This window comes from Fukomys damarensis, unplaced genomic scaffold, assembly GCF_012274545.1.
Source record: "Fukomys damarensis isolate Sample0158 unplaced genomic scaffold, DMR_v1.0_HiC HiC_scaffold_19, whole genome shotgun sequence".
Lineage (NCBI taxonomy): Eukaryota > Metazoa > Chordata > Mammalia > Rodentia > Bathyergidae > Fukomys > Fukomys damarensis.
Window position 1 is genome coordinate 8,128,772 of NW_022900931.1, and position 12,871 is coordinate 8,141,642.

A 12,871-nucleotide genomic window follows, 5' to 3' on the forward strand; every position below is an offset into this window, starting at 1 on the left:
CAGGCAGGGCGTGTGATGACACTGGGGGAGTGGACCTTTCCTGCCCTGGCTCGCAGGCTCCAGGAGGTCCCTCCTGCTGCCACCGCGGCCTTCTGTGAGTCAGGCAGTGACTCAGGGCCCAGCTCGGGCAGCAAGGAGCTGAGTCAGGAGCATGGAGCTTCAAAGGGCAGCTGGCCAGGGCCCTCGGCACATTGACACAGCTGAAGACCGTGGTGGAGTCCCCAGGCCCACCCCTGGCTCCCACTCCTCGGGGCGGCTCTCTGTGGGCGTGGCAGCGCCTCTGCAGGGGCTGTGCGTGTAAGGGCTTTTCTGGTCACATGATCGGGGCACTGCTAATGCACAGCGCCAAGCGAGGAGCACCAGGCATCCTGTGGTGTGCGGAATGCCCTGCCACACAGCACCACCACACCCACAGCGCAGCCGGCCCTGATGAGGTACTGGGCCCAGCGCTCCCACTGACACCTCTCTCACTGAGGAGCACCAGGTTAAGCACTGCACTGACACCCTCCCACTGAGGAATACTAGATTAAGCACTGCCTGATGCTCTCCCACTCTAGAGTACTAGGTTAAGCACTGCCCTGACCCCCCTCTCACTGAGGCCAGGTGGGACGGAGGACCCTGACCAAGGGAGGATCTGGGAGCCTCTGCACCTGATACATACACACACACACACACACTCACACATGTGCATGCGCGTGCACGTGGTGTCCTGGTCCTGACTCCCCCCCAGGCTACCCTTGGAGTCCTGCTGCAGTAGACACCAAGGTCCCCTCACTCAGCTCCTTGGTTCCTCTCCACCTGGCCCAACTCCGCTCTGCAACCTCAGCCTCACATGGCCAGCGTCACTGACCCAACTCCAAGACACTCTGCACCACAGCCACCAGGTCTCAGGCACACTCTTTAGAACACAGACTTCCAGGGATTTAGCTCACTGGTTCCACCACCTGCCTCGAAAGTGCAAGGTCCTGAGTTCGATCTCTGATACCAAAAAAAAAACCAGATCTCTTCTATCTCCAGGTGGCTGAAGACTGGATTTAAGTGTCACTGAGGCTTAAATTTTAGCTCTGAACCCTCAGGCTCGCTCTAGCTGGCGCTACCAGAGCAGCCCTGCCTGGGGATCACATCATCCCTGATCTGAAGATGGGGTTCAGGCCTGAGCCACCTCCACCCCAGCCCAGGCTCAGGCTGCCATGGGGACCCTGGAGAGCTGGGGCTCTCACCAGGCAGGCACGGGTCACATCCAGCTCAGCCCTTCTTCCCTCCAGAAAAGCCCCATCTTTGTCCCCAACCCCAGCCATGGCCCCTGAGGGTGGAGGCAAGAGCATCCAGCCCTTCCTTTTTAGGGGGAGGCACTGGGGCTGTGAGAAAGGGGGCCACCCAAAGTCACACATGCGATACACAGGACCAGCCAGGAGCCCAAGCAAGTCAGACTCCCAAGCCAAGACCACCTGCAGCCCAGGGTGGCACTGATCGTCCTGACTGCCTGAGCTCAGAGAGGTGAAGGGACCGACTGAAGGCCACACAGCACCCAAGTGGTACAGACCAAATCCCCAGTGTGGTACAGGCCTGTGTCATTGTTCTACATTCCTCCCCCCAGTCCTCAGAACAGGCTCAAACCCTGGGCCCCAGGGATTCATGCACATGTGGCAGGTGACCTATACCCTGGGGCTACACCCTCAACCCTTTTATTTTGAGTCAAGGTCGAAGAGTTCCAACTTGCCACCCTCCTGACTCAGCCTCCCAAGTAGCTGGGATTACACTGGGTGCCACAACACTGGGCTCTGGCCTCCATTTCAGGGGTGTTTTTGCCACAGCACAGAGAGTATGAGGGCATCTGGAGCATGGGTCACTCGCATGCACTGGTGGCGGCAGGCATGGACACCTGTGTGGACGCTACCCGCTGCTGCCTCCTGGCTCCAGACAGAAGTGCATGGGTATCCATGCCCTAGCCCCACCCACAGGTCTTCCAGTCAGGGCTCTCCTTGCTGCAGTCAGCCCTGCATCGGTGGCTCAGTACCGGAAGCCGCACAAGGGTCTGACTTAATTGCAGCCCCCGCACGGAGCCAACCCAACTTCCACAAGCTTTCTTCTGTACTCTGACATCTCGGCCCACTCCCCAGCACCAAGGCCCAGCAGCCTTGTCCCAGGCCTCTGGCCTCCTCACCAGAGACATCAAGAGAACAGACTCCCATTCCAACTTCCCTCCCAAACTCCAAGGGCTTAAATATCAAGTGCCCCCCACACTCACATACTGATCCCCAAAGGCAGCGCATCTCACCCATTAATACATCGAAGAGCGTCCAGAGAAATGGGTTATTAGGAGCCAGGGCCCCACTGGACAAAGTGGGTCTCCACAGTCACGCCTTCAAAGACTCTGTCATATCCCCTGTCCCTTTGTCTCTCTTTTCTGGCACTTTCGCACTCTCCTCACCTCCTGCCCGCTGTGAGGTGAGCAGTTTTTCTCCTCCACACTCTCCCGTCATGATGTTTCTGCCTCACCACAGGCCTAAAAGCCATGGAGCCATCAACCATGGACTAAAAACTCCAAACCTGTGAGCCAGAGCAAACCTCTCCTCCTCTAGGTCATTTTTCTCAGGTATTCTGCCACAGCGACAGAAAGCTGACCACATACTCACCCTTGGCCCTAGGCAGTGCCTGATCCGTCAGGCCACACAAAGGATATGGGTTACACACCATCTTGATGCACCAGTTCCGGGGGCTGGTGGTCTGTCTCAGGCAGAAGAAGGCAACAGGTGCCAGGTCTGGGTGTGGGACTTCGGGATCTGCTCCATCTAGGGTCTCCTCCAGGCCCGGAGGGGATGGAGGGGGGCTCCGGGGCCCCGGCTGCTCTGTGATCCCTGGCTCCAAGGCTGGTGCTGCCGCTGCAGATGAGGAGGGCGGTGAGGTGCTCTCAGCCATGTCAGCACTGCACAGGGAGCCCTGGGGGACCTGGAGGGAGCAGCACATGGGGGTCAGGCCTGGCACCTCCTCCCTGACCAGCTTCCAGCCACAGGGGCACAGTTCTGACCACCCAGCCTCAAATCCCCAGAGTCCCCTCATCCTTGCCTTGCCCACGAATATTGAGGAAATATAGGGGACCCTAGATGTGAGCTGGAATCTACTCCCAGGCTGGGAGGCCACAGCCCAGGTCTGGTCAACTTGTGAGCTTCAGTTTTATGAAGTGAACAGCAGGGAGAAGAGAACCTACTTAGAATGTAATGGTGAGATTTTTATTTTCAGCGCTAAAGTTTAAACCCCGAACCTCAAACATACTGAGTATATGCTCTACCACTGAGCCACACCCCAGTCAGTGTTCTTTTTGTTTCCTTTATAAGACTAGAGTTGTACCTGGGATGTAGCCCAGATGTAGTGAGTGTGTTTAACATGCACAAGCCCTGGGTTTGATTCTCAGCCCCAAAATGTAAATAAACAAAACACTAGAGTTAGTATTTAGTGCATCATGAAAGGTAAAGAAAACCCAAGGGGCCAGGGATTTAGCTCAGTGGCACCATGACTGCCTAGCAGAAGCAAGGTTCTGAGTTCAATCCCAGATACCCCCCCCAAAAAAAAGGTAAAGAAAACTTGCAAGAAAAAAAGAGGCACTTGTTGCAGATACAGACGTGATTAGTCAGGGTGCGGTGGCATCAGCCGGCCAGGAGGGAATACAGGAGGGTTCCCAGAGGAAGGACACCTGGACTCAGGACACTCAGCCAAATCAGGCTGAGAACCCAGGGACCTTCCAGAACAACTTCTCTGCTCTGAAGATGGGCAGATAGAACCAGCAGATCAACATCCCCAAAACCAGTGTGTCACAATGGTGTCCTTCAACCAAGTAGAAACAACGTCCTCCCCCGTGTGGCTGTGCCCATTTGGTAGGTGGAGAAACTGCGGCCCCGAGAAAGGAGTGGCTAAGCCAAGCTTCACCCTGAGCCAAGAGTGAACCAGGAAGGAATTTGAGGGACCCCAGCCCCAGCCCTCCAGACCCAATCAGTGACAAGAGCCAGTGGCTTGGCTGGGCTGGTACCTCACCCTGGAGGCCACCAGAACTAAAGACTTGTATGAGGAGCCAGGCATGGTGGTGCACACCTGTAATCCCAGCACTGGGGAGGCTGAGGAGGGAGGATTGCTGTGAGTTCAAGACCAGCCTGGGCTACACAGTGAGTTCCAGGTCAGTCTCAACTATATAGTGAGATCCTGTCTCAAACAAACAAACAAAAAAAGAAAGAAAAAAGGGGGAAATAAAAAGACGTCTGAGGGGGCCCCTGGGCCTTAGAGCCCCAGGCTGGGCAGTGGGATGGACAAGTCCTGGATCCCCAGTGGCCACCTGCTGCTGCTGGCAGCCATACGGTTGTGCACTGAGCACTGCTGCTGATGTATCTGGATGGTTCTTGGGCTCCCAGGGGCAGCGGGCGGGAGTTGGCGTTTCCTGCCACTTCGCCTGGCTGGTCAGGGAGGCAGAGTTTTCTCTGGAGCTTGAGGCTTTGCTCTTGGTTCCAGAAAAATAGCCACAGGCCTTACATAAGCTCCCAGGCACCTTGGCCGGCCACGTGTCACCCACCCGGGTGGAACACAGCCTCCCTGTGTGGCTCCGGGTCTCCCATCGCTGCAGCTCACGCTGGCCAAGCGGAACCTCCTCCATCCTCGGGCACTGGCCTCCCCCTTGCCCGATAGGTCCAGGCCCTGCAGATTCATTCATTTGTCCAACAAATATTTCCTGAGCACCTATTATGCGCCAGCTCTGGGACTACACTGTGAACAAGCCAGACTTGGGACCCGCCCTGGGCTGGCCGGAGAAAAGAGACACTGCTGCTCTCTTCCAGGTTTCTGCGGCTCTATGATTCAGTGTCTATCACCCTTGGAACTCACTAGGTGTTCAATAAATATTTGGGGGCCAAAGGAATAAAAAGTGTTGGGAAGCAAATAAACAAGGGAGAAAGGTGGGAAGGAAGAGACAGGCTCAGGGACAGACGCTAAGAATCAGAAGGTACCGCCCATCGGAGACCTGCTAGAAGAACACTCAAGTGGGGAGGAACAGCACCGACGAAAGCCTCAGGGTAGTTAAGGGAGGGAAGCAGGGCCACGGTGGCTTCTGCAATGGAGGACGGGAAGCCCTGCCCCTGGGAGGAGGATGCTGAAAGGAGCTGTGGGGGTGGGGCAGAGAGGGAGGAGCGCTGGGAGATGGGCTGCGCCCCCTGGAGGGTGGAGGCACCAAGCCCGGCCTTGCGCAGGGCAGCCCCGCCCTCCTTGAGGAGCCCCTAGGAAGAGCTGCCGGCTCTGGGCTGCACACACCCCCTCTCCTCACTGTTCTCTGTGGCCTGGTGCATTCACTTGCTTTTGCCTCTCTTGAACCCGGTTGAGAAGTGCCATACTCAGCACTACAGGAGGCTGAGGCAGGTAGATTGCAAGTTCAAGCCCAGACTGGGCAATTTAACAACTTAGTGAGACTCTGTCTCAAAATAAATAAAAACGACTAGCTGTAGCTCAGTGCAGAGGCCCTGGGTTCAATTCCCAGTACCAGAAAAAAACAAAACAAACTCTCACACTACGTTACGGTCTCAGCCTCTCCCCTCCCTGTAGGGCGAAAGCTGACACCATCACGCTGAAGCCACCCCCCTGACCCAGTCCTCAGGGACCGCCCAGGCCGCCACCCTCTGAGACACTCTCCACTCCTAGCCCCCAGGTCCAGCGCAGAGTCCTCTCTTTGCTGCCCATGCTGAAGTTCCTGTCCCCACTGCCTGTGCGCCTTGGCTGGACGCCAGGAGAGCTGGCACCTGGGCCCTAGGTGCTGACTGGCAGCAGAAGGAGCCTCACAGAGACTGGAAGACTCACCTCAGGGGACAGCATTGGTGGGTTCCATCAGACCCCAGAGTCTGAGTTGCCTCTACATCCCAAGTCGCCTCCCTCTTTTTGTTTTTGGTGATTGTATTTGTTTGGGTTGGTTTGGGTTGGGTTTGGTTAGGTTCAGTTCAGTTTGGTTTGGTTTGGTTTTTTATTTTGTTTGGTTTGGTACAGATCGAACTCAGGACCTTGTGCTTATGAGGCAGGCGTGGCATCACTGAGCTAAATCCCCAGCCCTTGGTTTGGGTTTTTTGAGATAAGGTCTTGTTATATAGTTCAGGCTAGGCTCAAACTGACAATCCTCCTGTGTCAGTCTCCCAAGTGCTGCGATTACAGGCACGCACTACCACGCTCAACTTCTCCCTCCTGATGTTCCCAGGGCCTAACCTTGACATGAGCCTACCTGGCAGTGGTGTGGCAACCGTGCCGGCCTGCACAGGGAGGGGTGGGAAAGATGCACATTGTGTCTGACCCCCTAACATCTCATTCCACCAGCCTTTTGGAGCCTCGGTTTTTCTCTCTGTAATGTTTAGCTCTCCTGCCTGCTCCAGTGGACCCTCCGGAAAAGGCGATGTGAGGTGGATGGAACATACTCTGGGACCCATGAAGGCAGGGACCTGCACATGCATGAAGTCAACTGTGCCACCCCCAGGGGCTGCTACCCAGCCTCCCTCTGCCATCACCACCACCACCACCACCACCACCATCATGACCATCACTACTATCATTACCATCATTATGATCACCATCACCACCACCACCATCACCATCAGACAATGGCAAAAAAGCTCCTTGTATCATCTGTGTCAATTCTCACCTCAGTGACATAACATTATTCCTTCATGAAGGATGAGGCCAGAACCCAGGGGAATCCAGCAGTGACAGAGGTCATCCAGCTGGCCAGGGGCAGAGGTGGCAGAGGTGAGTCCCTACTCAGTTAATGCACACTCCCGAGCCCAAACACTGAAACATTACAGTGTCCAACCTGGATCTGTGTCCTGGAACCAGGTACCCAGGTCACAGTTCTCCCCTCCTGACTAAGTCACTAGTCAGGAGAGACCCAGCAGCTGGTCCAGGTGAGACCCTCAAGTCTTCCCAGGGCAGTGAGAAACCTGCCTTCCAGAATCTTCCAGCCAGCACTCAAGGCTCTTGGAGTCTTTGTGTCTCCAGAGCTCAGAGTCCTGAGCCCGGGTGGTCTAAGCGCATGTGTGTTCACATCAGCAGGCAACTTGTTTGTCAATAACCTCACACCTAGTGGTGTCACTGCTAGAACAAGCAACACATCCACTCAGGGAATATGAGAATCCAGGAACCTCAGGATCAGAATATCTGAGACTCACACAGAACCTTTAAAGGCCCAAAATATTAACTGCAATCATCGCAAAAACTATAGTACAGTGTTTGGCAGTATGGGCACGGGAAGCTGCAACCTGTGTTCGAGTCCCAGCTGCAACGCTCATATAATGTGGCACAGGTACCCTTGGCTGCCCATGTACAAATGAGGTGACACTCGCTCCATGGCAGGGCTGCTGCGAGGTGCTCTGGTGACATCCAGGCCCTGGTGAGTACACAGTGCTCTCCCGCTCTCATTTCTAGAGTCCTGGGAAACAGAGCCGGAGCCTGGCTGCAGACTTTCAGGCTGCGGATCTGCACAGTGGGAATCTCTGATAGCGAATGGCACCCCTCAAGGGCCCAGTCCATCACCACACACATGGCACAGACCACACAGCCACACTCACACAGACACCCACACCTCATGGTACACATAGTGCCTCCTTACACGGACACACACATACACACACTCACAATGTGCAGCCACACGATCACACCCAGGCAGTGCTCACTTCAGCAGCACATACACAATCACACAGACTCACATAATGTACAGCCATACAGACATCTTCACACACACATGTAGCCACATACACACAATCACACAGACACAGACGACATGTAAGACACACTCACACAGACACATCCATCCACACACAGGATAAAGACCCACTCACACAATCACGCACACACACAACACCCACAGGCACACATACACAATCCCACATAGATATACACACGCTGTACTCAAATGCACATGCTTGCATATACACAGAACACACAGGCAGGCACATGCGCACACACACACACACACACACACACACACACACACACACACACACACACACACACATGAGCGGTGCAGAGCCGGCATCTGTGGTCTGCAGAAAAGTCTGCGCGGCTGCGGAGAAGCTGCCTCCCAGAAGCTTCCAGCAGGCACCCCGGAGCCCCCAGCCCTGTCTGCTCCCTCTTCCGCATGACAGCCCTGCAGACGCCTGACGACAGCCGCCCACCCCAGCCTCATCTGCCCCAGCCCTCTTGTCACCAGCTCCCTCAACCATTCCTCGATGACAATCTCCAGGTCAGACACCTCCCTGGGACCCCTCCTCAGTCCTGCCCAAGCCCGCCCACTGTGTCTGCTTGGGCAAGGCCAGATTCACACCAGGCCACCCAGACCAGAGCAGGCCCCGATTTCCTGATGCTGACTGGAGCTCAGGATCCAACTGGCAGCCCAGTCAACGAGGCTGCAGCACCTACAGGGACGTGGTCCACCAGTGCTCTCAGATCCTCTTCAAAGCAGCTGAGCCATGCCCTGGCTCCCTCTGATACGAAAAGGAATGGCTGAAGTGTGGCCCCCACATGTATACCCTGACCCTAAACTGGATGGGTCCAGCCAGCTGAGCCTGCTTACATCTTAAACCCCTCCTGCCCCTCTCACCAAAATCAATAGCAGCCCTTCCAGCTTTGCAGTGCCCTGGATCAATGAAATGGATCAGCAGCTCCTCCCAGGAGGGCTAACAAGAATCCCAGCCAACATCTTTGTGTGTGTGTGTGTGTGTGTGTGTGTGTGTGTGTGTGAGCACCTACTACATGCTAAGATCTTATGATAACCAGAAGCAAGCGCTCTTGCTCTCTCCTTCTACCAGGGAGGAAACTGAGGCATAGAGAGATTTTCCCAAGGTCAAGAGCCCCTTGGAGAAAGAACTGGGACCAGGATGGCCCCCTCTCCACCATGAGTACCAACCCACATGTGTGTCACCAGGCCTCTGGTCACAATCCTGGCCAGCGAGGCTGCATTGGAATCCCCACCAGTTCGAACATCCCCCAGCAGGCGCCTCTGCTGATTAGTTTTACCCACTCTGCAGTAATTAGGACTTTGGTCTTACTTCAGCTAACAAATCAGGGTGCAGTGTTCCCTGATGTGCATGTCGGGGGGTCATCCACAAGCAAGAGCACTGGCCCAGGAGCCCCAGAGTCTGGGCCCAGACTCCGGCTTCACCTGCCCTGTGTCACTAGGTCTCACCAACCTTTGCTTCTTCTTGTATAAGATGCCAATGAGAGTCCACAAGCAAGAGCACTGGCCCAGGAGCCCCAGAGTCTGGGCCCAGACTCCGGCTCACCTGCCCTGTGTCACTAGGTCTCACCAACCTTTGCTTCTTCTTGTATAAGATGCCAATGAGGATCTTATATCCCTGGCATTCAAGATAACAAACAGGAAGAGATTTGGAAAGTACCTTAAGGAAAGGAAAACAGACTCCATGCTAGACACTGGATAGGCAGGTGCACTTCTAAGCCTCAGGGAAAGCCTTTAAGGTGAAAGGCATTATCCCAAGCACGTAAAACAAGCCCACGCTGCGGGATGCTAAGTGATCTTTCCCTCGGGGCCACGATCACAGACTCATTCATCTGTCCCTATCCCCAGGGGAGGCGCAGCCCCTGGCCCAGCACAGGGCAGTGTGCAGTGTGGCCATGGCTACTCAGGAGGGCGGCAGCAGAGAGGCTGCTGCCCTTCTAGGGATGCGTCCTTAGCCAGACAGCTCTGGTGGAGTCTAGGACAGGGGGACGACTCATAGAGGCAATGAGGGAAAAGAGGGGCAAGAAACTCTGAGACAGGGCCATTCCTGGAGAGACTGTGACCTTCAGGAGCATCCATTTCAAAAGCCAGCACCTGCTCCAGGGGGTCCAAACACCTCATGCTAAGTCCTCCGCAGTCTGCATCCGATGTGTCACACACAGGCCGCTTCTCCACTCCCACAGCAAGAGCGGATGCAAGAAATTGTGGCCATGTCCCCTCTTCCCACAACCTCAAGTGCCTGGCCCAGGAGGCCAGAGGACATGCAGATTTGGTCTGTGCCTTCCTGTCCACTGCTGTCTTTCCCAGTGACCAGAACAGGGCCTGGCACCTAGTAAGGGCTTAATAAATGTAAAAGAAAAAGAAAAGGAAGTCAGAAAGTCTGATGTGTTTCCTTACCTCTTCACACTAGCAGCCACAGGGTAGACTATGAACTCACACTGCCTGGATTTCAGGATCCACAGCCCTCAGACTCCGAGACCCATGGACCCAGAGATCCACAAAGCACCCACAGATATAGCTCTGAGCCCCAGCCCAGTCCCAGGACTCCTGGGGACACCAGGGTTGATGGAGGGCACTAAGCAGGGGCATATCTTGGGGACGTGTGGGAAGGAAATGTTCTGCAGAAAAGAGGAGGAGGGAGGAAAGGGTCAGGGAGAAAGGGAACAAGGAGGAGAAAGGAATGGAGTAGAAGGGGGTGAAATGGAGGGGAGGAGAAGACAGCACATAGATGAGAAGGGGCCTTGCTCCCCCTGCAGCCCATGGGGTCTCTCTGGACCCCATACCCAGCCCAGCACCCTCTCTCTCTCTCTCAACATAGTCTTGAGCAGCCCAAATGCAGGGCTGGGAACTAGAGAACAAAGCAGCATGGGGAGACAGCTCGGATCAAGGAGGCACACAGGAGCCTGTTCATTTACCTCGAGAAGCTCCAAGCTCCGAGCCAGTAGGAGAGGGACAGGGATGGAGGGGCCCCAGGAACACTCTTCCTGGGAGCTGAGGCCCAGGGAGCCACATTTGGGGTTCAGAGGAGAGGGGGATAAGTGATAAAGACTGGGGAGGGGAGTGAGAGGAGAGCGCTGTGGAGCTGGCTGGCCTCTGGGTCCAGAAAGAACCACGCAGCAGCTGCAGCCACGGGGATCCCTTTAATCTGCTCCCAGCTCAGCCACGGGTTGTCCCTGTCTGGAGCCAGAGGACTGGGTGGGTGAGCAGGGGGTTCTCATAGCAACCTCTGACCCACCTGCCCACCCAAGGTCAAAAGGAGTCAGCCCACAGGATGTGGGAGCTGCCTGGTGCCCCCTGCTGGGCCTAGAAGATGCCCTCTTCCCCTTAGCCCTTCCAAAGCACCTGGAATGGAGGGAATCAGGGGAGAGGGTGTGGACAGCAGATGGGAAGGACGGGAGAGAGGGGCAGAGAAACAGTCTGCAGCCCCCCCCAAGCCACCATGGTGGCGCCCTGGACTGGCAAGAGCTGCTCTAAATATCCAGGACCAGGGAGAGCAGGACATAGGGCGGTGTCCAGGACCTCGGGGCTGTAGGAGGTTCACCAGCTTGGTGCCATTTTCCCATTTCCTCATCCACCCCAGACTGCAGTCTCAAGCTCCGTCCCTGCTCAGTGTCACCCTGTACTGTCCTGATCTGTCACGGACCAGCATCTCCTCCATTAGGCCTCAGGAGTGATGCAGAAGCAGGAAGGGAAAAGGGTGGTCTCCAGATGCCTGCCCAGAGCCCAGCCTGGCCCTAGGACTCATATTCTAATAGAAAGAAGTTTGTCCTGAAGGGTGGACAGGAGTTTCCAGAATGTTTCTGAGGGCAGAGGGAACACTGATCCAAAAGGTAACTCCACGGCATTGGCAGGGCCCGAGGACTGGACAGAGGAAGGCAGGCCCAAACTGCTCTGCCAAGCACTCTCCTGGCCCAGCCTTTGGACCCACTGCCCTGTGGGCACAGCGTCCCAGGCAGGCAAAGCCCCCAGGCAGAGAGAGAAAAAAGGACAGAGGCAGTCCAGGCCCAATGAGCCCTCCAGCCTGAGAAACTCCTCATAGGAGAATAGACCCCATCACATCACACCACACACACACACACACACACACACACACACACACACACGCAGGCGCTCTCCAGACCTCTCTCGCTCCCTCCCTCTCTCTCTCTCTCTCTCACACACACACACACACACACACACACACAAACACACACACCTGGCCCCAGAACACAGACACTCAAGGCCAGAAAATAGCCTAGGGTTCTCCTTAGACCGAGTTTCATTCACAGCTCAGGAGCACCAGGAACCTGAGCAGAAGCCACACTCAGGCAGCAAGGCTGGCTGACGCCTGTCTGAGCCCATTGGGAGCCCCCTCCCTGAGGCAGCCTGACCTCCCTCAGTAGAGGCCTGACCTACCCCGCCAAACCCTCTTGCCCCCACCCCACCCGGCACACCACTCAGCAAACAATTAAAACCCAATCATCATAAACACTCATTATATAACCATCTCCAGCGCTGCTGAGGGTTCCTTTTAGTCCCTAGAGTCCCAGCTCCAACCTGGCCTGGCTCCATGAGGTGCAGCCTCGGTCTCCGCCACTGGCTCGGGTACCAGGGCAAGGAGGGTGCCCTCCACCACCCAGCCTGGAGGAAAGTTAAACCCTGCCGGGGTTCCCCCACTCAATCTCGGCTGTCACTGTCCCTCCACCAACACTCCCGGCTCAGCCCGGCCGGCAGGACACTGGCATCAGCTCGGTTCCAGCTGGTCGCAGAGCCGCAGCAGCCGAGGGGCAGCGGGGACAGATGGACAAACAGCCTGGGCACGGCCGGCAGCCTGACTTGTTGAATAAATTTCTGCAGCGCTGGCTCCGCTAGCTTTGGGCTTCGATACTGGCGCCAGGAGAACTTTGATGGCCTTGGAGAGGGGCCCGGTCAAAGTTCCCCATCTTTCCTTCTCAAGGCAGGACCCCCAGGGTGCGGGATGGGGAGCCCACCTGCGGGCTGCGCGCGCGCGTTGGGGAAACCGATCCCCGGAAATAAATAAATAAATCAACGCCTCAATAAAGAAAGCCCGACTCGCCGAGAGCGGGCCGCGGAGCCGAGCCCCCCGCGGCCTCTCCTCGCCCCCTCCACCTACCTTCGCGGAGGCGT

General features: G+C 56.2%; 1 protein-coding gene across 1 annotated transcript in view; it reads right to left on the bottom strand.

Moving 5' to 3' along the window:
* Positions 1–12,865, bottom strand: part of Cacna1i (calcium voltage-gated channel subunit alpha1 I) — a 90,465-nt gene extending 77,600 nt beyond the window's left edge. The window contains exons 1-2 of the mRNA XM_033765937.1: positions 12,858–12,865; positions 2,684–2,949 (exon numbers count right to left, since the gene is read on the bottom strand). Coding sequence (XP_033621828.1) covers positions 2,684–2,919 — 236 coding nt within the window. The 5' untranslated portion in view covers positions 2,920–2,949; positions 12,858–12,865. The remainder of the gene's footprint in view (positions 1–2,683; positions 2,950–12,857) is intronic.
* Positions 12,866–12,871: the final 6 nt, after the last annotated feature.